Source organism: Portunus trituberculatus, chromosome 46 (genome assembly GCF_017591435.1).
Source record: "Portunus trituberculatus isolate SZX2019 chromosome 46, ASM1759143v1, whole genome shotgun sequence".
Taxonomy (NCBI): Eukaryota; Metazoa; Arthropoda; class Malacostraca; order Decapoda; family Portunidae; genus Portunus; species Portunus trituberculatus.
In genome coordinates, this window is record NC_059300.1 from 11,773,220 (window position 1) to 11,800,627 (window position 27,408).

Below are 27,408 nucleotides of genomic sequence, written 5' to 3' on the forward strand. Positions count from 1 at the left end.
GATCGGTGTATGAGCTCTGAGCTCGATCCGTAATGGGGAAGACTGGCTGGGTGACCAGCAGGCGACAGAGGTGAATTACACACACACACACACACACACACACACACACACACACACACACACACACACACACACACTATCACTATCACTCACAACCATAGAGGAGAAGGAAGCGGGCAGTGACGCAGCCCTCACCACCTGCCCCAGCCCCGTCAAGGCACACACTACCAGGCACACGGTGGCTCCTCCCATGACGCTGACTGCCGGAGTGCCTCTGCCTCCCTCTCCTCCTCCACTTTTGTAGTCCACCACACTTTACCATTCTCACCTCCCTCCCCCCATCCCCTGATCTCTCCTTATCTCTTCCTTGCCTTTATTTCTAGTATTGTCTCACCTTCCTTTTCTATTCAGTGTCTCTTTCGCTTTTTTTTTTCATGCAACACCTCCTTCTATAATCTCTTCGTATCTTTTCCTTACTTTTACTCAATTTCTACTATTTTCTCACCTTTCTTATTTATTAGTTTATTTTTTCCCGTCTTTCTCCATCCTGTACCCTTTTCTTTTCCAATCGTTTTATCATATATTCTTTTCCTTCACTGTCCGCTCCTCTCCTTCTAGCTCACCTCCTCGCTTCTCCGTTTTCCTCCCTCCCTGCATTCCTCAGTCCTCGTGATATGACGCAATAATAAGACACCGCTTCTCATCATTCACGCTTGCTTTTTGTTTACACTCTCCCTCCATTACCGGTGCCAGCAGCGCTAAGACTGACGCCCCGTGCTTCTCTTCATTATTCACTCGTGCCTTCGTGTCTTATCCACACACTACACCCATTGCCTCTTCTGATGCTTTATTCACCCGTGTGTGTGTTGGAGCAAGTGCTTTCGTAATTTAAGGTGTGATATATATTATCTGAAGAGAAAGTACTGTATCATGGGGAAAGACATATGGTGACAGAGTTTGTGATGCCAGTGTTGATGGTAGGAATGTGGTCACGGAAAGAGTGAGATAGGCAAGGCTTGTTTTATGAAGAGAGGAAACTGTCTTAGAGTTAAAGACAAAGACTGGATGAGAGACGGGAGACAAGGAAAGAAAGGATCAGACATTATTGTGATTGAATGACAGGGAAGGAGGAACAACCTAGAATATGTCATTATTTTGATCCTAAACCTACCAGCGAGTGACTTCAGTAATATTGCTGGGAAACTATAAGCTGTGACCAAAAGATGAGAGCATAACACCATGAAGGAGGTTTCAAGACATTTCTCCCTTTCTTTCGGCAGACTCTTTGACCTGCAAGGGAACTGGCAATTAAGTGGACCTTTTTTTTTTTTGTTTCTCTTGGCCAGTTTCCCCTCTCACATAAGAAAAAAAAATCTTTATTGCAGCCTGTAATGTATCTACGGCATTAGTGCAGTGGTGGTCTTCAATTGATCAACATGGATACATTCCTCTGTATTTGACCGTCAGTCTGAAGTCCTCTAATCACCCAAGACCAGTGTTTCATAACCATAAAGTTTAGAGATGTTGACAAATGCTGCATGAATCACGATACAATGTCAAAGTTCCTTACAAGGAATCCATGAATACCAAATGGATACCTTTTGACAAGGCATATTTTCATCAGATAAAGTTTAACATTATTTTCACCTTTATTAATTACTTTTTAAAATAATGATGGAAAGCGCTAAATTTGTATGAACATCCCCCCTTTAGTAAGCAGTCTGTGTTACCAAGCACGTGGTGCACTTGGTACACCTGACTGTATGGCGTGCTGTGGTCGGGAAAGATCATGAAACACTGTCTTTGAGTCTGTTCCTTGCCTAGTTTTTGTAAGGAGACTGTGGACAGACATGAAGACTAGAGATTGAGGAAGGACACGACACATTGGAGGCAAGTGAAAGGAAAAGGTTACATGACTTACGACTATAATAATTTATTCACTGCTTTGGACTTTGTGGAGGTGAGTGAGAGAGTGAGAAAGTGAGAGTGAGAAAGTGAGAGAGTGAGTGAGTGAATGAGTGAGTGAGTGAGCGAGTGAGTGACTTGCCAGTATTGACGTCAACAGTTGGTTATCCAGTGGTGGTGACAAAGGAGGCGTGCAATGACTGATATCACTGTCACTCACTGTGTCCCCAAGAATCAGAACTCGTCTCTCTCTTTAATGCAATACAGAATTTACTCGTATTCTACATTCTTTCTCACTTACCAGGAGTTCAGGGAAATAGTAAAAAAACAAATCAAAGCAGAAATTGTGACTATGGTGTCTCAACCTGTGGAAATACGAGTAACAGCCCCGTATACTGATTGCCTCCTGTACACGGTAATTACACTCAGGAACACACTCAGAAACACTCTCATTCACAACTTTTCAAAGGCTACACAGATGAATTACCAGGTCTTGAATAGTGTTTCTTTTGTTAATGTAAAAATCTTGAAACTTTCTACCAGGTCTTTAATAGTGTTTATCTTGTTAGTGTAAAAATCTTGACATTCTCTCAATACAACCGTGAAAACAACCAACAAACCAGTGTAATGTCAACCAGCCTTTATGTAGTGAAGGTTCAGCGTAGGAGTGCGTCAGTATTTAGCTCCTGATTAGCAAGCCCAATAGTTACGATTTGTAAAGAACTGCTAACTTGGCGTGTTCTCCAGGAGGGCAAGATGGGAATAACTGACAAGTAACACACACACACACACACACACACACACACACACACACACACACACACACACACACACACACACACACACACAGGTTGAGGCAGACTGGTAGATATAGACGGATCTGCCAATGCTTAATAGATGAAGCACTGAGACGCGCTGGCTGCCCATCATCCTCTCCCCTCCTGTTGTAAGATAAATGTATAATATTCCACGTCAATACTGTTGCATGGCACTCTCTCTCCTTCAGGGACACGTTAAACACTTCCAACTACATTTATTACAATCTCAAATTACTTTCTCTGTAACTCCGTCTCCCCAGCTCATCCTGACAGATACTGGTGCCATTGTCTTGTGTAACATTCACTGTCTAACGATAAAAGTTCTAAAGAAAAGTCAACTGAGAGCGCCAGTCCCTAAAGAGAGATGAAAAAGAAACGTTCAAAACTGTCTGAAAAGTGTTTTGAAGTTCTGTTTGAATCCCCGAGCGCCGATCACTTTAAAACACAAGGGAGACACCAGGACACCAGCAGGCACACTTGTGACACTACCACCACAAAATGCTCACCACTATCCATCAATCCTTCCTATCCATAGATGTGTCTACTCTTTCTTCAAAGTTGTCGGTTTGCCATGCACTGACAACCTGATTACTGAGTCTTCAATATGCTACTGCTTGATCGCCAATTGCTTAAAATCCTTTAAAATTCTTTATACTCTACATACCGCGCATGGTAGTTATTTACTCGCATATGTCGTATTTTTCTGCCATTGATTCTATAAGCTGTCAGGTATGATAACTGGTCCAAACACAAATGTAGCTCATTAATGTATCTTAAACTAACATGAGATATTTCAGTCCTCACTTCCTCCAAGACAATGTGAAGACTCCAGTTACAGATCATGATTCTATGTACGACCTCCTCCTTCACTCCCGCAGGCGTGAAAGGTCGTCTTGAACAATGAAGGAGTCGCGTGTCAGCTGCCGCCACACGACTCGCTGACGTGACGAACAACTTGCCGGAATGACGCCCGCTGACTTTTCATGCACCGTCCCGAGTCTCGCCCTGACCTCGCCTGACCTGCTCGCACGCTGTCCTGAGGCGGCGATGGCCGGTGTCCGTGAATGGCGCAAGACTGAGGCTGTGCCGAGACACGTGAATGCCTGCCAGAGCCTTACCTGAGTGATAACCTTACGAAACTAAAATTAGAAGGAAAAGGAAAGGATTAACGATCAAAAAATGTATACAAAATAACTGAATAAAATAAGTAAATAAGTAAATATACAAGGTTGCAAGCCCGACACTTGTTAACACTGACTGTTCCAGGTAATGTTAAAGTGAAGCGGCCATTCATTGTGAAGTTTTGTATAATTTTCTACCGCATTCCAATTGTTACATCTTAGTGAATATGTCTGCAGGGAATATTTTGGTGAGTGGTGGTCTAACACTGTGCGTTTAAAGACACTGCATCAGCATCGTCAATATAACACACTCTCTAACACACGCGGCATGATGGCCACTGTGCGCCATCATCAGAACACAGGCTGTGGCGGGACGTGGGATTGTGCGAGTGTGTCTCATGGAAAGCGTGACTTATGTAAAACATCCCCTGCAGTGGGTTAACGAGAAGAGTCTGGGCATGATCCGTGGCACTAAAGTTTCCTAATGACGCTGCCGCAAGTTCTGTTTCCGCCACTCGCCATCGGGACACGGACTCACAACGGCTCCACCAAGGCGAGGCGAGGCGGCGCTCATCAACGAAACCTTAACATTGAAGCACCGCAGACTTTTTCCTGGTCTAAGATGAAATAATGTGTTGATGAGAATGGTTGAATGTGACTGAGGTGGTTGATGAACAAGTATTTGAAGATAATATTCTAATAATAAAATCAAAGGAATAAAAATCATAAGGTGTTTAATTAAAGACCTGCTCATTAATAGTCATAACCGCAGCATCACCAGTACACTATTACTACCACCATCACCGTGCTCCACTGCCAGGAACACTACCGTCATAAGTACAACCACCACAAATTCCATTGTATCCACCACCATCACCACCACCACAACAGTCATCCCTACCCCATCCCATCCCCAGCCACCACCACTGCCGCCACAGACACCAGTGTTGCCAGGCTTACAACAGTTACTGCCGTTGTCCTTATTGTGCTGGGACAAGAGTGAGCTCCGCCCTCCCTCCATCACAGTCACCTACCAGTGGCTGCTTCTATACGAGAACAACTGTTACTATTTCTGTATAAGTTATTTCAGTAAGTATGTACTCTAACCAGTAACTACGTACTTTATACAACCTAAATTATTTCATTTACGAGAAAGAACAACTTCGTAAAGAGTTCCTCTCTAGCATTCCCGTTGCCCTCCCTTTCCGACCCTTCCCGTCCAGCCCCGCCCTAATGGATCACTACTTCATGACATTGAAGTTCTAATCCGCCGCCGTGCCCGCTGTGCCAGGGTGTCCGGCGCTGCTCCTCCCGCGCCCCGCCACCCGTCCCTTCGACCTCCGAGGACTGGCTCAGACAAGGGCTGTGTTTTGTGTGTCAAAGAAATATACTGAGCTTATGACCAATACTCAGGGCGCCGAGTAAGCTCAGCTCTATTTCAGAATCGTGAAGGTCAATTTAAATCCAACTTGAAACTTGGCGACGGCTCCGCTTGGGGTACGAGAGCAGCAGCGTGTACTCTGAACGCTCTAATCCATTATAGTAAATCATACTACGCGACCACTCTATCGTACATATACACACACGCTCACAAAAAGTTGTATGTACAAGCTGGCGGCTCTTGCCAACTCCGGCCAACCTCGACGACAGAATTAGACGGTGGCGGTGGCCATCCCAGCCCCGGTCCCTGCCTGACGCAGTGTTCCTGATTAACGATGGATAATCCATCTGGAAATGCAGATAAAGATCAATTGATCAGTGTAGAGCAGAGTCTGGGGCTGTAGTAACCAGGATGTGCTCCCGGCAACCAAGCACCACCAGCAGAGGAGACCAGTATGGCGTCCGTGGCCGAGATGCCAAAGGTACCCAAATCTCATATCTGCTAAAGAGAGAGAGAGAGAGAGAGAGAGAGAGAGAGAGAGAGAGAGAGAGAGAGAATTGTGAATCTCCCCAGGTGAGTGTGTGGAGGGAGGAGGCACAGTGCACAGTGTAAGAGTCGCTCCAGCCTGAAGCATTTTGAACGCGAATGAAGACACGAGAACCAGCGAGCAGCCTGGCACCGCGGGGAAGGTCCGCATACCCGAGTGACATGTGCCCGCCCAGAGTGACGTCACCGGGGGCTGCTCGACGCCCGGCCAGCGCTCTTCAACACGCTCCACCGCCGCCACTCTCGCCCATCGCAAGCACTTCCTCGCTCTTCTGTTCTACCCGGCAAGCCCTGCTCCATCTCCCTTCGTGAGGCCTCAGTGTATGACATCACAGGCCCGGAAGGACCCGGGCCAACATATACTGTGGCACTACACTGTAGTGAGTCTGCGTCTGGCTCACGCTTGTTGCCAGAATCTCGACAAAGCTTTGACTAACAGCTCTGGCAGTGAAGGTGCAGTTAACATCCATTTGTATGGATGGATCAATTCCTGCTCAGGGAACATGAGGCTCTGCAGACTGACGTTACTAAGCAAATGGACTCCTGTACTAAGGTGCTGCTGCTACTACTACTACTACTACTAGTACTACTATTCTTACAGGAGACCTACCAGTAGCAGCACCAAGAACGATGAAATTCAATAATACTATAAAAACAAGATAAATGACAACAGAAAACATCTCTCAACAACAACAACAACAACAACAACAACAACAATAACAACAATAAAAGGAGCCAACTCACCTCAGTATCACTGAGGGCATCATCACGGAGGCCTGGCCAGCACACCACCAGTACTTCCGTGGGGGCAGGCGTGAATATCCACCTGCGACACAAGAGGAGCAGGTTGAGAGGGGCACACACCGCCCTGGGAACCTACAAGGATTATAAGCATGTGGAGGGAAGCAGCCACGGACCCTGCTGTGCACAGATCGTTTGTTATGTGTACGGCGGGGGCTGTCACACCATGTTTGGGGGGGGGTGAGGGGATGGCCATGTACCCTGTCAGAATTTTTTTACTGAGAGAAAGAGGGAAAGTGTTCCGTAAGGATGCTCCATAGGAGGGAAATGCCTCGTGTTAGAATGTCTTTCTTTTAAGAGACTCAACATGAACCGCTTCATTAGGGATCACATTGTATGTATTACAGAGGGAGGTCGGTTCACGGGATCTGTGTGAGCTTGTCCCTTCACGTAGAGTGTTCCTCAGCGGTGACCAGCGCGAAGAGAGAGCTTGACTGGAAGGTGAAGGCGAGAGTCTTGGTTAAGACAAAACACTGAATTCGAACACTATATTAGCTAAGTAAGTAATAGATTATCTTCCTATAAAATAAGTAAGAGTACAACTTTATGTGTGTGTATGTGCGTGTATACAGATGTGCACGAGTATATACACATAGATATCAAGCTGCTATGTTTCCCAAGCTGAAGTTGGTCAGAGATAGTGTTGCAACATGGTATACTCTTTTGAGGCAGTAGACTTATGTCCCGGGCATTGTACTAATCACGTGGTGGACCAGACTGGCCAGGGGACTCTAACCGCCGCCTCACTGCGTCAGATAACGCGGTGCTGCATTTTACTGCAACAGTTCTGAAACTTTTCCAGAATTATCTCCAAGATGTTGCGTAAGTCTTGGGATTGCAGAGAGACACCAAGCGAAACACAAACAGTGGCGAGTGTGCACATCGTTGAGGAGGTGGGCGGCGCGTGGAGGGTGGGCAAGTGGGCGGCGCGGCGTGGAGAGTGGCGTCTGGCAACCCAACACCAGCCTTGCAATAACTCACGTCAGTGCGTGCAGAGGAACCCGGCGTTAATCCTGATTTATGAAACCACTATTAGAGAGTATCGGAAGAGACAAAAAACCGCCAGCAGCTAAGACATATCAGCCGCAATTCTGTATGGAGGACTCCACACCCGCCGGCACACGTGAGGCTGGCTGGCCGCGCCGCAGGGCTGCAGCACTATCCCCTACACCACACACCCAGGTCCGGCTCATGAAGAACCGCTCCATCATAACAGCCAATCAAAACGATAATCTCGGTGTAAGGCAGAGTGGCGCGGTGTTATCATGTCAATAATGCTTGCAGCGCCACCCGAGCCGCTCCCAGGCAGACGCTCACCCTTTTGTGAAGGGCGTCCCCAGCTGACCCACGCCCAGGAATCCAGCGTCTCGCGATCTGTGTAGGATTGAAGCGCATGACACTAACGTGGTCCGCTTGACGGATGTTTACGAGAGCAGCGTGGACACCAGCAAGGCTTTACGAGCTGTGTTCACCTGACGGAGGCTCATCTCCTTTAACTCCTTCGTGGTTTCTACTTTACATATAATTCAAGGAAAGTACACAGGTATTGCTGGTCACATTCCTTACAGGATGAATACAGGTGACCCAAGTAAACTAGCAGCGGTACGTATGCCATGAATTTGAAATATTCTGCGTGAAAACATTGCTGACCTACCCTGCACCTCGCGTCCTCCCCCCACCAGCCCCTCTGCTCTTTTCCTTCTTTCACTTCTCTCTCTGTTCCTCACCCTCCTCCCCGCTTCCTTTCCCTGTCCCTCCTCCTCCTTTCCCTCCTGCCATACACCTGTCATGTATCCTGCGGCCATGACATGCAACATAGAGGCAAATCCCTCGGCATTATAGTTGATGTAGCCTCTGCCAGACTCGACTAATGGCGCCCCTCCACCCGCCCCGCCAGCTGTTCCTTTTAAGAATCTTGAAATTTGATGTCTGGCAGAATTTATCAGCTCTAAAGAAAACATACCACAAAAATGTGCACATAAATGAATTTTTTGTGTATGCGAGGCTATATAGAATGTGTAGTGTGGGTATCTTTTCCAAAATGGTCTCGTCAGTGAAGTGGCTCGCTCGTTCACTTCCTTGCTCTTCATCCCAAACTTTTACAGCGGACGGTTTTTGCTCGTTAAACTAAAAGAGAAACACTTAACAACATGACCTTAACCATCCCAGCATAACTTTCTCTAATCAGATTTATCTAGACTTAATCATCACTTACACAAGTTTCCTCCACTCTCACGGCAAAAACCCCGCCAGTGAATCCGCCAGGGCTGGGTCACTTGGCCACAGCGCGGGGAACACGACGGAGGAGGAGATTGACATGGAGAACTACTCTGTGACATTGTTAACTCTTGCGCTGAGGTATGCAATGAATTTACTGAGAGAGAGAGAAAGAGAGAGAGAGAGAGAGAGAGAGAGAGAGAGAGAGAGAGAGAGAGAGAGAGAGAGAGAGAGAGAGAGAGAGAGAGAGAGAGAGAGAAAATGATTATACACAGTCACACAGAAAACAGCACCTTCCTTCCTTTCTTTCTTCTCCAACGAATTATGCTAGCTTAAAAAGTGTACCAATAACTCTGCAACCTATTTAGTGAGAAAGAGTGGATGTGCCAGTGCCTACATGATACAATACAATAGTCAGAAGATATCTATGAAACAGAGACGATGATTCCAATGTGGCTTATCAGTAAAACCTTCTCTGGTGTTTGGCATGTGTTTCTCTAATTACTAACCCCTCTGAGGCATTTCTCCTTGCTCTACAGCCACCTCCAACTATTACCCTGCCGAAAAATTGCTAAATCTCTTCTTTTTAATTATTGTTTCAGTTATTCTATGCTTGTCGCTTGTTACAGATTTCACTGAGAGGAGGTCGAGGAAGAATGCGCCAAGAAACAGTGAAAGGTTTGAAGTGAAGAGGCCAATCTACGACTGTTGACATGAGTATTGACACGACACTAAGGCTCATATTCTCAAACTCTTCCGCGCTGCACCTTCACTATTTTCAAAGGGCTTCAGTTGAAGTGACACGGGTTTTTAAGGATATTTCTGTAGTTCTATATAGTGACATGTTTCTTTTTTTTTTTTTTGCTTTATCAATAGGACAAACACTCTTTTGAACTCGGCTAATCGTCTCTGTAGTCTTTGAAAATGGTCGTAGAGAGAGAGAGAGAGAGAGAGAGAGAGAGAGAGAGAGAGAGAGAGAGAGAGAGAGAGAGAGAGAACCGTTTCTGAATATGAGCATTATATATTGACCTTTCTCTCTCTCTCTCTCTCTCTCTCTCTCTCTGCAGTTATTTTACGGTCTCATTACGCCAAGGTGCAATTTCCCGCGTCTCCGTCTCCCGTATAATGGCAGAGCGCGTCCCGGGGTGAGTGATGACAACGTAACACACGCGTCCCCCCCCCCTCCTACTTCTCTCACCTCTACCTTCAGGACACCCCCTCCCCCGGTCCCTCCCCCTACGCCCTACACCAAATTGTTTCTCCAGTTGCCTTTCTCTCTCTCTCTCTCTCTCTCTCTCTCTCTCTCTCTCTCTCTCTCTCTCTCTCTCTCTCTCTCTCTCTCTCTCTCTCTCTCTCTCCTTTTTTTTTCCTCTTATCTTTTTCCTCCTTTCTCTCTCTCTCTCTCTCTCTCTCTCTCTCTCTCTCTCTCTCTCTTCACTGGCATCCTTTTTTATTGTTTTCTTTGTTTGTTCTCTTCTTCCTTCTTTTTCCCACACTCTTTTTTATTTTCATCCTCCTCATCCTTTTCCATTTTTAATTTTTGTTTCTTCTTACCCTCTTCATTCGTTATCTTCTGTGCTTCATCCTCTTTCTTGTCTTGTTTTTCTTCTCCTTCTTCTATTCTTCCTTTCTTCGTATTCTCGTCACCACTCTTCTTCTTTTTTTCCACTTCTTCTTCTTCTTCTTCTTCTTCTTCTTCTTCTTCTTCTTCTTCTTCTTTCTTTCTTCCTTCATTATCATTACTCTTTATCCAAAAAAACATTAGATCCTCTTCTTCCTATTCTTCCTTCTTCTTTTCTCTTTTCTTTCTTCTCATTTTGTGCTAATTTTTCTCTTCCATCACCACCACCACCACCACCACCGCCACGAGCACCCCAATCACCACCACCAGTTCACATCCAGCCCTCATAATAGTCCAGCCAGCGTGTCAGGAGGGAGCAGGAAGGTAACCGTGTAGTGTCAGTGATCCAGTAAGCGCCTCATTAGTAAAGTTACTCGCCTCGCTGCCCTGATACTCCAGGATCGGGGAGGGTAGAAGGAGGAGAGAGGAGTAGGAGGGGAAGGAGTGGAGGGAGGGGGATCCATGATTGCTTGGGTAAAGAAAAGGCTATACAAACCAGTGTTATTTTATTGCCTTCAGAAGATTAGTTGATGGGTTTATCCTTGGTGGAGAGGCGTCTTGATTTTAGTTAATATCAAAGGTTCTAAAGTTTATAGTGGGGCTATTATTGTTGTTGTGGCTTAGTCGATGAGTTACGCTCAATCTTAAAGGCATGAGGCTCTAAAGTGTGTTGTGTCGTGTGTGTTTTATTACTGGTGTTGTGGGTACAGTGGGGAGTCCTAGCTGGGATGGTGTGGTACGGTGAGGCGTGGTGCGGTGCGGACCGGTGCGGTGCTGAGGCCAGGTCGTTTGGGGTGACATGAGGTGATCCAGTTTTTTGTGTAAAAATTGTTTGAAGACCCTCGATCCGCTTGTCAAGATCCGAGCCATGCCGAGCACCGAACGCCTAGCCAGTCTGGTATACTTGTGGCTCCTCCGCTGTCCAGAAACTCACTTTGTAGTACTGTTCAGGGTGGTGGTGGTGGTGGTGGTGGTGGTGGTGGGGTGGTGGTGGTGGTGGGTGGAAGGGAGGAAGTCTGGGCGGATCATCCGCCGCACCGAGGGAGACAAGTAACCTTAAAGGCTTGGCAGGGCGGCCTTTCCTCCCCCTGGCCGGCACGAAGCAGCCCAGGGTCGACCAGCAAGTGCGGTCGATCCGTCACCCCGGGGCTTAGCGTCGCCCAGACATGACCGTTACAAAAACTAGCACCACTGTCGTGCCTCCCTTCTCCCACTCCGCCTGGCGAGGACCCTCCCTGTGGCGCTGATTAGAGGTCTTCTCGACTGACACAAGGGAGAAATGAGGCCACACTGCCCCGCTGACCCACCTGGTTCCCACACAAGCAACGCCGCGGCTCGCGGGGCGCCGGGCCAGTCCACTCTATATTCGTGTAATAATCGACCATTGAAACATTTTTTCCTCTCCTCTGCGCTGTGCTCGAGACCCTTTTTTGCGATGGTCATAAATATTTACGTCCGGGAAGGGTAGGTAGGCGGCCGCTAAGGAACGGGGCTAACCGTTGCCTGCTGGTTGCTCCCACAGACATATTTGTTGCGCCTCCAGGTCCAGTGCTGCGGGGAGGCGAGTGGGCGTCGGGGAGGCGGGAACGCGGATACACAGTGACATTCCTCGCCTCCATCTCACCTAGCGCTGCGAGACATACACGAGCAGTGAAGGAACGAGGAAGACATGAATCGCCACCACGGAAACTGAAGACAAGCAAACAGCAATGGCCTACTAACGAGAGAAAGGAGACAACAGTGAGGGCGCCTTGAGTACACGCTGCAGGAGACGGTGAAGACGCAGTGCAGCAGTCGTGGCTCGCTGCCAACACCAGTCACAACGACAAAGGAGAGGAAAAGAACGAGGAAAAAGACAACATAAGTCAAAACTCCTCTGACAATAATCGAGAAAGACGCATTTTTAAAGATAATTAAGTGATCACAACAACTTTATAATGACGAATAAAAGAAATAATGATATCCCCGCAGTAGTTATCAAGAAAGATGAAGAAAGATGTCATTACAGTAAATTTACAATATTCACGGGTATCTACAGTAACCAGCACTATGTAGAGATAAAGGTGGGAGTTGTTGCGAGTACTACAGGATATTGAACCATCTGTCTGAAGGCGAGGCAGAAGGCGAGACAGAGGAGCCACCAAAAGACCTTTCCTGTGTGTGTGTGTGTGTGTGTGTGTGTGTGTGTGTGTGTGTGTGTGTGTGTGTGTGTGTGTGTGTGTATATATATATATATATATATATATATATATATATATATATATATATATATATATATATATATATATATATATATATATATATATATATATATATATATATATATATATATATATATATATATATATATATATATATATATATATATATATATATATATATATATTGCTTCCTTAAGGATCCAGGAACGGAGGAGGAAAAGGGAGAAGTGTGGGAGGAAGAGAAGCATGGAAATCAACCTAATCTACCCATCCCAATACAATAACAGTGTCTTTCTGGCCAAATATGATAGTTTTTTCTCTCTCATTCAAATCGTGATCTACTTAACCCCTTCAGTACTGGCACTCATTTCTACCTTGAGTTTTGAGTATAATTGAACGATTTTATTTAGATTAGGAAGAGTCTATGGAAGTCAGAAGATTAATGGCCAGAGTCTTCACTATTCTAATCACCACATAAGGTTTTGGAACTGTATAAAAATCACCAAATAGTAGCCAGAATAAATAGGAAAAGGCGTCATGGTACTGAAAGGGTTAATGAAACGTTAGCAGTGAGATTCGAATATTGAACTGATGTTAACTTCCCTGACACAGTTGCCGTGATTGAATCCTTCAGTAAAAACGTTTATGTGAATTTAGTATTAATCCCTTCAGTACTGGGACGCATTTTTACCTTGAGTTTTGGATGTGATAAGACTATTTTATTAATATTAGGAAGGGTTTATGGAGGTCAGAAGATTAATGGCCAGTCTTCACTTTTTCAATCCCCCATATAAGCTTCTGAAGATGTATAAGAGCAGCAAATAATAATCAGAATGAATATGAAAACGTGTCATGTACTGAAGAGGTTAATGCGAAGTGGATATGTAGACAAGAGGGAGAGAATATTGACAAGTACACGAACGCATGATGATGATAGTGAGAGAAAAGGTGATAAATATGGAGAGATGAATAGATGATGATAATGATGATGATGATGATGATGATGATGATGATGATGATGATGATGGATACGTCACACCAGTGATAATAAAGGCGAAAGTTGACGAGTAAACAAACAGAGAGATGGTAACAATGAAAGACAAACTATGATAGACGCGAGAAAAAAAAAAAAGAAACACAAATAGAAGACGTTGGTGGACAGAAGAAACAGTTGCCGAAAAGAAGGAATGAAGATAATAGTAGATAATAACGGTAAGTGAATAAACCACAGTATTTCCACAAAACTAAAGACCAAAAATACAGGAAGGGAAATTAAATACAGGTATACAATGAAGATAGAAATGATGTGTGACTTGTACCAGGTAATCTATCAAATAATTTCGTCCTTTCTCTCTCTCTCTCTCTCTCTCTCTCTCTCTCTCTCTCTCTCTCTCTCTCTCTCTCTCTCTCTCTCTCTCTCTCTCTCTTTCTCTCTCTCTCTCCTCATCATCATCATTTCCTTCTTATTCCCTCGTTTCTCTCACTCTTTGCTTTCTTCTCTTATTTTCTCCCTATCCTTTTTTATTCATTTTCTCTTTTCTTTTTCTTTTTAACCGTATATTTTTTTCTAACATTTTTCTTTTCCTCCTCCTCCTCCTCCTCCTCCTCCTCCTCCTCCTCCTCCTCCTCCTCTTTCTCGTCTTCCTTTCTGTATCATAATCCCTCTGTCAGCCTCCCCTTTCGTGTTTCCTCCTCTCCTCCCTTATTTCTCCCCCTTCTCTACTTCTTCATGTGTTTTCTCTCTCCCCTCCCATTGCTTTCTTCTTCTCCCCTATTCTTCCATCTCTTACTCCCCTTTCCCCATCTCTCTTCTCTCTATTTTTTATCTATTTTTTCTCTTTTCTTTCTTTTTCCTTCTCTCTCTAATTCATCTTTTTTCTTTCTCTTTCTACTTTCTCCTTCTTAATTCTCCCTTGCCTTTTCTCTCTCTCTCTCTCTCTCTCTCTCTCTCTCTCTCTCTCTCTCTCTCTCTCTCTCTTCCTTCACTGTTTTATCATATTTTTTATCTTCCGCTCCTTCTTTCCTTTCTCCATAATTCTCTGTCGGTCTGTCTGTCTGTCTGTCTGTCTCTGTCTGTCTGTCTCTTTGTCTGCCTATCTCTCTCTATATGTCTGTCTGTCTGTCTCTCTCTCTCTCTCTCTCTCTCTCTCTCTCTCTCTCTCTCTCTCTCTCTCTCTCTCTCTCTCTCTCTCTCTCATTTCTTCGCGTGGCTCCACCTCCTTTACAAACAAGTCTGGAGTCTCCGCGCCAGGTAGCAACAGAGCGCCATTTGACTCATCCTCCTCTTGGGCGATGGTTTGGGGAGAAAGGATAAAGCTGCTCCACCCTCCTCCTCCTCCTCCTCCTCCTCCTCCTCCTCCTCCTCCTCCTCCTCCTTTTCTTCCTATTTCTTCTTCTCCTATTCTTCTTTCTTTCTTTTCTGTGATTTTAATTTTTTTCTTGTTTGTGTGATCTGTTTTTTTTTTATTTCTTTCTGTTCCTCTTCTTCCTCTCTCTCTCTCTCTCTCTCTCTCTCTCTCTCTCTCTCTCTCTCTCTCTCTCTCTTCCTAATCGTTTTTCTCATTCTCTCTCTGTGTTTATCTTTATTTTGTCTCTGTTTTCTTTTGGTTCTCTTTCTTCCTGCTCTTTCTTAAATCGTATCCTCTTTTCTGCTTATCCTCTTTTTTTTTTTTTTTTTGTCCCTTCTCATTTTCATCTTTATCTTCTCTTTCTCCTCGTTTTCTGTTTATTTTTCCTTCTCCTCCTGGTCTTCTTCCTCGTTCTTCTCCTCTTCCTCTCCATTTTCCTCCTTCGCATCTTCCTCCTCCTTCGTTTTAAGCTTTTGATATCTTTTCCTCCTTCACTGTCTCACCTTTCCTCCTTCAGAAGATTCCTCCTCTCTTTCTCCTCTTTCACTCCTTCCTTTTTCCTTCTCCCTGTAATCGCATCTCTTCCTTTCGTTTTTCCTTTCCTCCTCCTCCGTGTAAGCCTTCTCCTCCCTCATTTCTTTCTTTTCTTCTTCTTTTCCTCCCTCTTTCATTTTCTTTCTAGTGATTTCTTCTTTTCCTCAGGTATTCGTTTTCTTTTTCACCCTCCTCCTGGTTTCTTCTTCTTCTTCTTCGTCTTTTCGTTTTCTTTACTGTAATTCCTTCTCTTCCTCTCTTCCTTTTTTACTCTAAGTTTTCTTTCCTTTGTTCCTGCATTTTTTTTTCCTTTCTTGCATTCTTTCTTATTCTTTTCTTGCTTCTTCTCTCTCTCTCTCTCTCTCTCTCTCTCTCTCTCTCTCTCTCTCTCTCTCTCTCTCTCTCTGACATGGCTGTCCCTTCCTAATGGCAAGTCCAGCGTGTCGAATGGTCGCTTATAACTCGCCTTAATGCGTGACGTGTGGCATAAACTTCCTCTGGCCAGCTCGTTTGCTTCTCAGCGTCGCAATGTCACCTCTCTCTCTCTCTCTCTCTCTCTCTCTCTCTCTCTCTCTCTCTCTCTCTCTCTCTCTCTCTAATGGGGAGAGAGACAAGGACTACTGCTGGGACATAAATTCGGAGTCTATATCAGAAGGCTCTTGCAGATTCCGTCCCCGCTGTTCCCGCACAAACCAAGACACTGACTGGGTTGTTGGGTTGTTGGGGAGGTAAGCGGCGGCGGCCTTCCTTCCCCGGTGTCTGGGCGGCCGGGGAGGATGGGCAGACGCTAGGGACGCCGCTGCACACGCTCCAGTTTGGCCTCTTATTATGGTGTGGACAGAGCGGCCCGGCGGGGAGGTCTAGGCAACGTATCCCTCCTTTTGTGAATTTGGCGCGAAGGTTGACCACCGCTATCACAGAAACCGGCGCGCCTCCTTCCCTTGGAGCGTCGTTATAGTCGCTCTTCGAGGCTCATACACCTTTTTTTTCTTTGTGAATGGGGAGGGCGCCGTCTTTTTTGGGCGGTCTTCCCTGCCGTCACCCTTCGCCGCGGGACACGCTTCACCCCCCCTCAGGTGTTACGTAAAGGTGCCCGGGACGTTTCCTCACATGTTAATCAAGACCGGTACGTTCGTTTGCATATTGACTGACCAACGAATTACAGAGTTTAAACCTTTGACATGAACTGAAGCAAATGGTGACACTGGCCAGGCAGCAGGAGTGAGGAGTGTGGTGGTGGAGTGTTTGGCTCCGAGGCAGGCTGCTCTCAGTCTTTGTTGTATCACCGCCAGTTTTCATGAGATGGCGCCTCCCGCTCCGCCCAAGGCTAGAGACACTCGCCCTAATCACCGTCTTCCACAGCTACGCTCTCTACACACTCCCTCTTCTCTCCAAAGAAAATGCCGCGGCCAAGACGAGTGTCATCGCTACCACACGCACACCTGTCGCCGCCCACCCTGCGCCACCGTCAGCCACACACAGCCCACTCCGCCCCTTTCCCACCTCCACCACCACCAACACCACTGCTCAAAACAACAACAACACAGAAAGTTTCTTTTCTATCTAAATAAATTTGTCACTACAGTGTGAGTGTGTGTGCTTGTGCGTGTGCGTCTGTGTGTCTGTGTGTGTGTGTGTGTGTGTGTGTGTGTGTGTGTGTGTGTGTGTGTCTGTGTAATTCACCTCGGTTTCCTGCTGGTCACCCAGCCAGTCTTTCCCATTACGGAGCGAGCTCAGAGCTCATAGACCGATCTTCGGCTAGGACTGAGACCACAACACACTCCACACACCGGGAAAGCGAGGCCACAACCCCTCGAGTTACATCCCGTACCTATTTACTGCTAGGTGAACAGGGGCCACACATTAAGAGACTTGCCCATTTGCCTCGCCGCGCCGGGACTCGAACCCGGCCCTCTCGATTGTGAGTCGAGCGTGCTAACCACTACACTACGCGGTGTGTGTGTGTGTGTGTGTGTGTGTGTGTGTGTGTGTGTGTGTGTGTGTGTGTGTAATATTTTTTCTACAGAACAAGTAAATCCTCGGTGATGGTGGAGCCTCACGTCGCACGCCTCATAGCAGCAGTCCAGGGACCCACTGCACCGCGGGCCATCCAGGGCGGTGGCAGCAGCAGAGATGGTGGTGTCTCCACCGGGAAAGAACACACACACATGCCGTTCCTGGCGCCGCTTGTGCTCACTCATCCTCGGTAACTTCTTGGAACTCAGCCTGCGTATGCCTGGGAACGGTGGGGAGGAATGTGATCAGACCCGCCGCTGCACCCCTCCCCCTCCTTGTTTATGATAATTCCAGTCCAGAATACACCTTTCTTGCCACCTCCTCCTCCATCTTGTATACCGCTGAACCTCCTGCCGGTGAGGCGGCGTCCTAGAGATGCCCCGGGTAGAGGCTAGCAGTGACGTATAGCTCGGCAGGTTACGGGTAAACAAGAGAAGAGCGTGAGGTGGCACATCCTTGGGCATTGTGTCGTCCTCGCCCGAGTGACAGCCACTAATCCTCGTGGCACGGAGACACACTCTGGGCGCAGCTTTGGGGAACTGATGTGTGGTGTGTTGCAGGGTGTGTGACGCTGGTAAGGGTGAGGGAGAGGAGCAAGGAAGGACTGATGGGAGGAGGACGAGAACACAGACTGCAGAATGAATGGCATGCACAAAAATGATAAAAGTAAGAGATAACTGAGCTTTACCAGTGCATGGCAATGAGGTGCACGTGCACACGCAACATGCAAGACAAACTGAAAATAAACAAAAAAATGGGAGGAAACAAAACGACAGAAAACAGGAACTCACGTCACCTAAACGGCGTGGTGGAAGGCCCGCGGCGAGACCTGTCACTTGGTTCCATTTTTTTTTTTTTTCTTTCCTTTATTTTCTTCTCTATTTTTTTTTTTTTTTAGCTCCGTGTATTGTTAAAAAAAAAAAGGAAAATCTGGATTCTCAATAACAGCAGCAGCAGCAGCAGCAACAACAACAACAACAACAACAACAACAACAACAACAACAACAACAACAACAACAACAACAACAACAACAACAACAACAACAACAACAACAACAGCAGCAGCAGCAGCAGCAGCAGCAGCCTGCATGTGGCAGCGGGTTGGTAATGGTGGTAGTGGACGACAAGCTATAAAACTTGCACAAATTTCTAAAGCTTCCTGTCAGTTTTGTGTTGATGTTGAGTAATCAGCCATAACTGTCACAGAAGCAAATACAAACGGCTCCAGAAGACAATAAGAAAACTGATCTAATGTTGCATGTATAAGTAATCCCTGGGAGGGACCACCCCGCGTCATGCCGGCGGCGCGGGCAGCGCTGACGGTGAGATTATATTCCCTGCCGCACCCAGTTAGCGCACGTGTGACGGACAGACGCAGGGAGCTGCCGCGCCGCATCCGCCGCCGCTGCTGCTGATGCTGATGCTGCTGGAGGACACGCCTCGGGCTGATGCTCTCTCAGAACAGATTTTTACTGAGTTTGAATAATTTTCCCGTCTGTGTGGCTGCCGAGACCACATGCAACTGAACACCTGCCGTCGAGAACATTCTTATAAATATTTGCAGGAAATTTTGTTTAGTTTCTATTGATCACAGCGCCCTGCACACATGCAGGGGATAGGGAGAGTGCCGGCCAAGAGCCAAGAGAAAAACCACTCTCAGCTAACAGGAGGATGATGCGGGAAGGAGTGTGTCAAGCCGCAGGTGGTCAGGTCACGTGAGGGCAGCTGAGTCTCTTCCTTCAAGACTTACAACGCCCCGCCGTCACTCGAAGCCTCCAGACCATCATACTCACGATAACCTCAAGCCTCGAGTCTGACTTAAGAAACAGAAACATGAAGGGTCAAGAAGTTATTATTCCACTCCACGCTCTTAACATTTTTTCATTTGCCAATTTTCGCGAATAAAAAAGAATCGTTACATCACCATTAACAAGTTCAAACAGTCAATGAAACGTGGCTCCGATAACTAATAAACACTGCTGCTTGTCCAATATCGAACACATTTCCGACTGGTATATTTCCGTGCACGTCCCGCAACCAAAAATTGTCTTACACGTACGGTACAGACCTCAATGTTACCCTATGGAGGAAACACGGCTGCTGCTGGCGTCTCGGGAGTGAGGGATACACACACACACACACACACACACACACACTCTCTCTCTCTCTCTCTCTCTCCCATGATTAGGATTGCAACCGGATCCTGTCACTGAGAATTAATATACAGCTCAGCGCGAGGCTTCAACACAGAATCACATGCCAGACTTTCCAGCAGAATGTGGGTAAATTCCATGGCTTGCTTAGACACCAACACCTCTGCGGGTCACTAAAAGTTAATAGCAATGCGAATATCACTAGAGACTTTGAAGCAGAGAGGCCTCCCAGTAAGGGCGGCACGTCAAAGTGAATCTCAGCATGATCTCCTGACCGGTAAGAGCCATCTGGTGGTGGTCGTGGATTAGTGAAGCCTTGAGCATTTGAATAGACACTTAAGCTTTTAAATAAACACTTCCCTTTTAGAATACTTTCATCTTGAGATCAAATATTCATATAGCTAAAGAAAAACACTTGAATCCTCCAACAGATAGAGCTTGGACCGTCCTTACCCTTAGATAAACACTTCCTTTTTAAAACACTTTCACCTTTACATAGAATACTTGTACAGCTAAAAAAAAAAAAAAAAATAGACAACAACAAGCACTCTGAATCGTCCAACAGATACAGCTTGGACCGTCTTAATCCTTAGATAAACACTTCCTTTTTAGAACACTTTCTCCTTTACATAGAATACCTGTACAGCTAAAAAGTAAATAAAAACAGACAACAACAAGCACTTGAATCCTCCAACAGATACATCTTGGATCGTCTTAACCCTTAGATAAACACTCCCTTTTCAGAACACTTTCACCTTTACATAAAACAGTCATACAGCTGAAAAGTACACAACAACAACAAGTACTTGAATCCAACAACAGATACAGCTTGGATCCTTTTTAACTCTGAAATAAACACAGCTTCGATCAATAATACAAGCCGTACAATAACTCATCCTAGAATGGCTCACTCATTAGATAAGCACAGATTACCACAATGAGACTCTTAAGCAACACAACTTGGAATGTCTGAAGCCTAAAACATACGCAGATTGGAACGCACTATTTTTTTATAACACAGGGTTTGAATCCTTAAAGAGCTTGGAACAATCAAATCTTTAAATAACACAACTTAGAAACAGTGAATCAATAGAACAACTAAATCCTTCACTAACAAGGCTTACAATGCTTCAGTCCTTATCTAAACAACGCATATCACCTTAATAACCTTGAAAAAAATAGATAGATAGATAAAGAGAGAGAGAGAGAGAGAGAGAGAGAGAGAGAGAGAGAGAGAGAGAGAGAGAGAGAGAGAGAGATCATGGTATACGATGATGAAAGTGACCAAAAAAGCGGGAAGCACCATTCTCTCTCACGTAGCTCAGAAGTTCCCTCGCGTTCCATCAAGAGGACACATGGCACTGAGACGTCCTGCGGTTCCCTCCAGTATTCCCTGCGCACGAGTCGACTAATGAATGAATCTACGCTCGTATTCAGGAACACCTTCTACTCTCACCACATTAATTTCCCAAGGCCACAGAGACAAATAGCCGGGTTTCCAAGACAGTTTCTCCTATAACCCCTTCAGTACTGGGACGCATTTTTTACCTGAGTTTTAGGTGTGATTAGACGATTTTATTCACATTAGAAAGTGTCTATGGAAGTTAAAAGATTAATAGCCACAATCTTGACTATCTTAATCCACACATAAGTTACTGAAGCTGCATGAAATCACCAAACAGTAAGCAGAATGAATATGGAAACGTGTCATGGAACTGAAGAGGTTAATGAACTAGAAATCTTGCTAATCTATCACTAGATCCATAAAAATACTCTTAACCCCTTCAGTGCCTTGATGCGTTTTCGTATTCATTCTGCTTACTGTTTAGTGATTTCTTTACAGCTTCAGAAACTTATGTGGTGGTTGAAATAGTGAAGACTGTGGCCATTAATCTTCTGACCTCCTGATGAAAATGAAATCGTATAATGACACCCAAAACTCAAGGTAAAAATGCATCCCAGTACTGAAGGGATTAAAAACACGAGTATCTTCAACTGTGATGGTGAGAGAGCAAAGCGGCCACCACTACACTAGCATATCCTTGTTGATTTAAACGCCGAACACGCCAAACGCTCCAAACACGCCACGCTCGGCCACGCTACACCCACTACGGAGCGCAGATGTGAGGAGGAGAGCCGCGTGTATGGATGAACACAGGTGACTTGGCCCCTCTGCTAACACGGGATGGTTTGGGACAGTAATAACAAAAGGGAGGTTTCAAGACACTTATCCTGCCGTTTGGTTATTTTTTTTGACCTTCCTTTTGGGACTGGCTTTCTCATCGTGGCCTTGTTTTCGCTCTTTTGGTTATGCTTGACTCGTAACACCAATACAGGAGATTGATAGATAGATAGATAGATAGATAGATAAATAGGTACAGAGAGAGAGAGAGAGAGAGAGAGAGAGAGAGAGAGAGAGAGAGAGAGAGAGAGAGAGAGAGACAGACAGATAGAGACAGAAAGATAAATAGACAGACAGACAGACGGACATATCATGGTATACGGTGATGAAAGTGACCCAAAAAGAAGTAACACACTCTCTCTCTCTCTCTCTCTCTCTCTCTCTCTCTCTCTCTCTCTCTCTCTCTCACGGTCTACAAAACACTAAAAAATGAATAAATAAACTGAATAAGATAGACCAAAATAAAGAGAGTTCACAGTAAACAGATGCTCCGCTGCAGCTCACCTTGCAGGCACGTCTTGCTTCACTAACACTGCCGAACCGTCAGCCTTCAACCGCCAGCCTTCAACCGTCAGCCTTCAACCGTCAGCCTTCAACCGCCAGCCTTCAACCGCCAGCCTTCAACCGTCAGCCGTCAGCCGTCAACCGTCATGCGTCCATCCGTTGTTGCCTGCACGCCAGCCCTGCTCCCTCACACGGCGCCCCTGACTCCCTCCACTCCTACTCCCAGGTTGGTGTGGAACTCCGTCAGGGCAATATCACGGGCGCCATCAAATCTGCAGAAGGCGATGAAGGAGGGGAAAAGTAAAAAAAAAAAATAGTATAATTGAATAAAAATGGAAATAAAGGTCATTACATAATTCAGAATTTAACAAGAACTCGCAAAAGAAATTATTATACATTGGAATTAGAACCTAATGAGAAGAGGTTATGGAAATTAATATCTCTCTCTCTCTCTCTCTCTCTCTCTCTCTCTCTCTCTCTCTCTCTCTCTCTCTCTCTCTCTGTGTGTGTCTATCTATCTATCTATCTATCTATCTATCTATCAGTCTATTCGTCTATCTTTTTATCTATCCGTCTGTCTATCTGTCTGACTATCTACCTATCTATATATCTATCTATCTATCTATCTATCTATCTATCTATCTATCTATCTACCTATCTATCTATTTATCTCTTTCGCTCGTATGATGCTCTCCGATCCCTTGTGTCTCATCTCTATTTTATTTATTCTATTCATCAGAACTACTAAGGGAAGCTGCAAGAAGCGTTCAGGCCTATAGGCACGTGGCTGGCCCAGAAGGAATCTCATCTATTTCTTCCTAAATATGTCTAATCTCTTAAAACTCCTGTAATGACCCACGCTCCATTAAGCTGATCACTGTGTCTATTCTGTTCATCCACCACTGTCTATCACCATCTATCTGTCTAACTATTCACTCTATTAAAGATGCAATTCCTTCCTCTGATTAATTTTTTTTATATCGTTAGTATTATTCAGTGTAAGTTTATCCAGTTTGAATCTATTTTCTTTTTTCTTTTGACATATCGTGATTACTGATCTTGAGAATTTTGCTGATAAATCCTTACGTATATTATGCAAAGGTAGTTTTTTTTTTATAAGGAATTTTGAATGTCTCTCTCTCTCTCTCTCTCTCTCTCTCTCTCTCTCTCTCTCTCTCTCTCTCTCTCGTCTTCCATCAACAGGTGACGGACGGTCGTATTCCCACGCACTGCCTGAAGAAGGTTTTACGAGCGCCAGCAATAACACTAACCCCAAACACGCGGACGCTAATGTGACGGCAGAGGCAAGCACCGCAGGAATGCCGAGTTACGATGACCACATTACCTTTACTACATCGCCGGACACGAGGCTCATCAAGGTTCATGCTGGTGGGGCTCTCGATCTTGATTCCTTATGCCGCATATGTAATAAACTGCAGCGAACATTATTTAGGCTCTCTCAGACTTTTCTCGGACCTGTGAGGGGACTGGCATCTAAGTGGGCCTTTTTTTTATTACTATTTCTTTTTATTCTTTCTGTTTTCCATGGTTAGCTTTTCCCTTTTACATAGAAATACAACGATTCATCTTTTTTTTTTTTCAACTCGTGTCTCTGAAAAAAATTCTTGATATCAGATTAGCTTCTAACTTAACCTAACCTAACTCTCACCTAACCTAACCTAACTCTCATGTAACCTGACTTGTGTGCTCTTTTTTTGTATTCACCTTTTTCTTTTCAATTAGTGTCTCTAAAAATGGTCCTCGTTTCAGTTACTTCTAACCTAACCTAATCTAACCTAACCTAACCTAACTAATTTAACCTTCTAATTTATCCTAACCTAACCTAACTTCACCTAATTTAAACTGCTCTTTTTTTTCCTCTCTTGGTTCACCTGATGTGTTTACCTGGATACTATTCACTGTTTGAGCCTAAGTGACCGTTGGACGCTGTTAGTTATTTTCTTTTTCTCTGGTATTATAATTCCACTCCACTCCGTTTCATTCTATCTGTTTATCTATCTATCTATTTCTCTGTCTGTCTGCCTATGTGTCTATGCAACTATCTGTCTATCTATCTTTATCTGTATGTCTATATGTCTATCTATCGATTAATCTGTGTCTGTCTTTCTGTCTATTTGTCTATCTATTTATCTATCTATCTGTCTGTCTATCTCTATCTACCTATTTGTCTGTCTATCTGTCTATTTGTCTATTTACCTGTCTGTCTGTCTGTCTATCTGCCTATCAATCTGTCTGTCTATCTTTCTGTCTATTTGTCTATCTTTTTATCTATCCGTCTGTCTATCTGTCTGACTATCAATCTATCCATCTAACTATACATCAATATAACTATCTATCCATGTATCTTCCCGCCGTTCAGAGAGGGAGTGGCCCAGCTTTCCCCTTATCACTCGTCCTCCACCTGCCACCAGAGCCTCGCCCAGCGCCTCCGCTTCCTTCACGGTTCGAGTGACGCGCTATTTGTATGAACATTGTCTGTGACGGATATCTTTCGACTCCAGTTTTTACACAGCTGGAGTGTGTTGTGTGGAGGAGGAGGAGTAGTAGTAGGAGGGGATGGCTGATGTCCTCGCTTTGGGGACAGGGAGAACGATCAAGGTACGTTCCTATTTGCGCCGGAGACAGGAATCCCCATCCAAAGGACCAGAAATGTTACAGAGTTAACGAGTGGACGCCATTAAAACACAAGGTTGAAGGTGTTGGGTTTTTTAGTATAACCTTTTTGGATTTTTAAGTTTGTAGTTGGTTTAAGCCCTTCGGTACCAACCAAGACGCGTTTTCAGTTTGATTCTCCTTAACTATTTGGTGATTTTATACAGCTTCAGAAACTTATGTTGGGGTTGAAATAGTGAAGACTCAAGCTATTAATCTCCTGAACTCCATAGATAGTTAATAATGCATATGAAATCACCTAATCATACCCCCCAAAAATAAAGATAAAAAGTACTGAAGGTGGTTAAAACTCAGATTCCACTCACTCACACGCAATAAAGAGTTAAGCTACAGAATTAGATAGTGTACGAGGCATATATCCTTTTCTAACCTAACATTTTATAGGATTCCGAATTCCAGACAGGGTAAAAATGAAAATAAAATAAAACAAAACAAAATAGACATGAATAGAAGACACGCACTGCATAATGAACGAGAACACAACATTAGGACGCAGGGAGAGAGAAAGGCATTGTCGTCTGTTTACTATGTATGAAAATTAAGATTCCGAGTTCTTATCTACGTCAAAATTCTAAATCCACACACACAAACACACACACACACACACACACACACACACACACACACACACACACACACACACACAGAGAGAGAGAGAGAGAGAGAGAGAGAGAGAGAGAGAGAGAGAGAGAGAGAGAGAGAGAGAGAGAGAATGCGCTAATGTACAGAATCAAAGAAGGAGAGATGGAAAGAGGAATTGATCACTTTTTAAAACCCCACAATTTGGTTTCTTGAGCTTGTCATTACAGCAGGAGGGGAAGGAAGGCTGCTGCTCCCGCGCTGCCTTGGTGGGACGGCGGGCTGCGGTGCCTCCCATGCGTCATAATCAATCACTGCAGTGTCGGGCTTTCAGAATGGTTAGTTCCCCGGAGAGTGAGCAGCCATCGCCTCCTAGTCCGCCTTCCCACCCTCTCTCTCTCTCTCTCTCTCTCTCTCTCTCTCCTACACTCTCTCTAAGTAAAAAAAAAATCTTTATTTGATTTTTCTTCGTGAGTGTTTCAAAATATAGATATAAAAATAAGCCTCTCTCTCTCTCTCTCTCTCTCTCTCTCTCTCTCTCTCTCTCTCTCTCCAAAGGACACTGTGAAGCTCGGAAAGGTGCGAATATAGTGTAGGTGTGCGTGTCTGCTTCCTGGTTAAGCACACCACGGCACTCTCCTCAATATAACAGACTATGGCATTACTTTTCCCAGCACTCCTGACATTGCTTCGCTCCTGTCATGTCAAGCCAGGCGCCATGACACCCCTCGGCCCACCGCTTTCCCCGCCCATCCCTTACTGATGTCCACCAGGCAGCCCGACAAGCCCTCGTCTCGTCTCTCAAGAAACATTGTAGCCATGGACTGTGCAGGTGAGGTATCCTTGGTAGGCAGGCCTACATTGGCGCGACATTAATCACCTCACGTTGCAGCTGACGCAAGACCACCACCACCACCACCACCTCTTCCTCCTCCTCCTCCTCCTCCTCCCCCTCTTCCCCTCCTCTCCTCCCGCCACGTATATCCCCCGCCTGCCCGCTGATCTGAGTGTCTCCTGGCAGACTCTGGAAGGGAACATTTGGTTAATACACTTGTTGACCGAATGGAAATGCGTAATTACACAAGATTACGTGAGATTACAAGTCAGGGAAGCGCCTCGGGGTCGCCGTGCATAGGCGGGACTGTACCAGCCATAGCATTCGCCGGTTGCCCGCGCTTTACGAGGCATACTAATGACGCGGATGCCAGAGTCGCCAAGACGCGGCCGCTCCACAGATCCAGATGATGATCGCTCACCAGCCTCCGCCATCGCTCTGCCTGGCACGGCGGTGCCTTAATTCCTCCACCCGGCGTTGGCCGTCATTCCGCCGTGCACTGCAATGGATGAGGAAGCTGCACAGCTTCCTGCACTCAAAGGGCACAGCCAGGGCGACGGAGGGAGTGTGAGGAGAGTGCAGAAGGAGGCGTGGGGGGAAGGGGGTGAGGCGGTGGCGGCGTGTTCTCTACCTGGGCGTCCGACCATTGAACCCGCACAGCACCCCTGCCGGCCCGCCGCCACGCACGCCCTCCCGCCTCGTCCCGCTGCTCCGCCTCCCGCCCGTAACCTCGGCGGCGGGAAGGGTGAACACTAATGTCGTGCTTGTGCGGGTTAGGCCCTTGAGGGGGTGGCAGCATCCCTTCTAGACAGGTTTGCCTGATGCCACGACGGATACAGCGTCTCCCCTCGCCCGCAGCGCCAGGGTGAGGCAGGGGCGCGGCAGCTCCTGGCACAGTGAGCTAAGCACAAGACACTGTCCCCTGCAGTGAAAAACAACTGAGAGAAAGGCA

General features: G+C 45.7%; 1 protein-coding gene across 6 annotated transcripts in view; it reads right to left on the reverse strand.

Moving 5' to 3' along the window:
* The window catches only part of LOC123520314 (glutamate receptor 2-like), a 109,261-nt gene that overhangs the window by 12,864 nt on the left and 68,989 nt on the right, over positions 1 to 27,408 (reverse strand). For 2 of the 6 annotated variants that reach the window (XM_045282521.1, XM_045282518.1), the window contains exons 3-4: positions 22,349 to 22,620; positions 6,516 to 6,597 (exon numbers count right to left, since the gene is read on the reverse strand). Coding sequence is in view for 1 of the 6 variants with exons in the window: in XM_045282517.1 (XP_045138452.1) it covers positions 154 to 252 (99 nt within the window). In the remaining 5 variants the exon portion in view is untranslated. Of the gene's footprint in view, positions 1 to 153; positions 274 to 6,515; positions 7,444 to 22,348; positions 22,621 to 27,408 lie in introns of those variants that run through there. The other 4 variants (XM_045282522.1, XM_045282519.1, XM_045282520.1 and 1 more) reach the window with 3 other exon arrangements.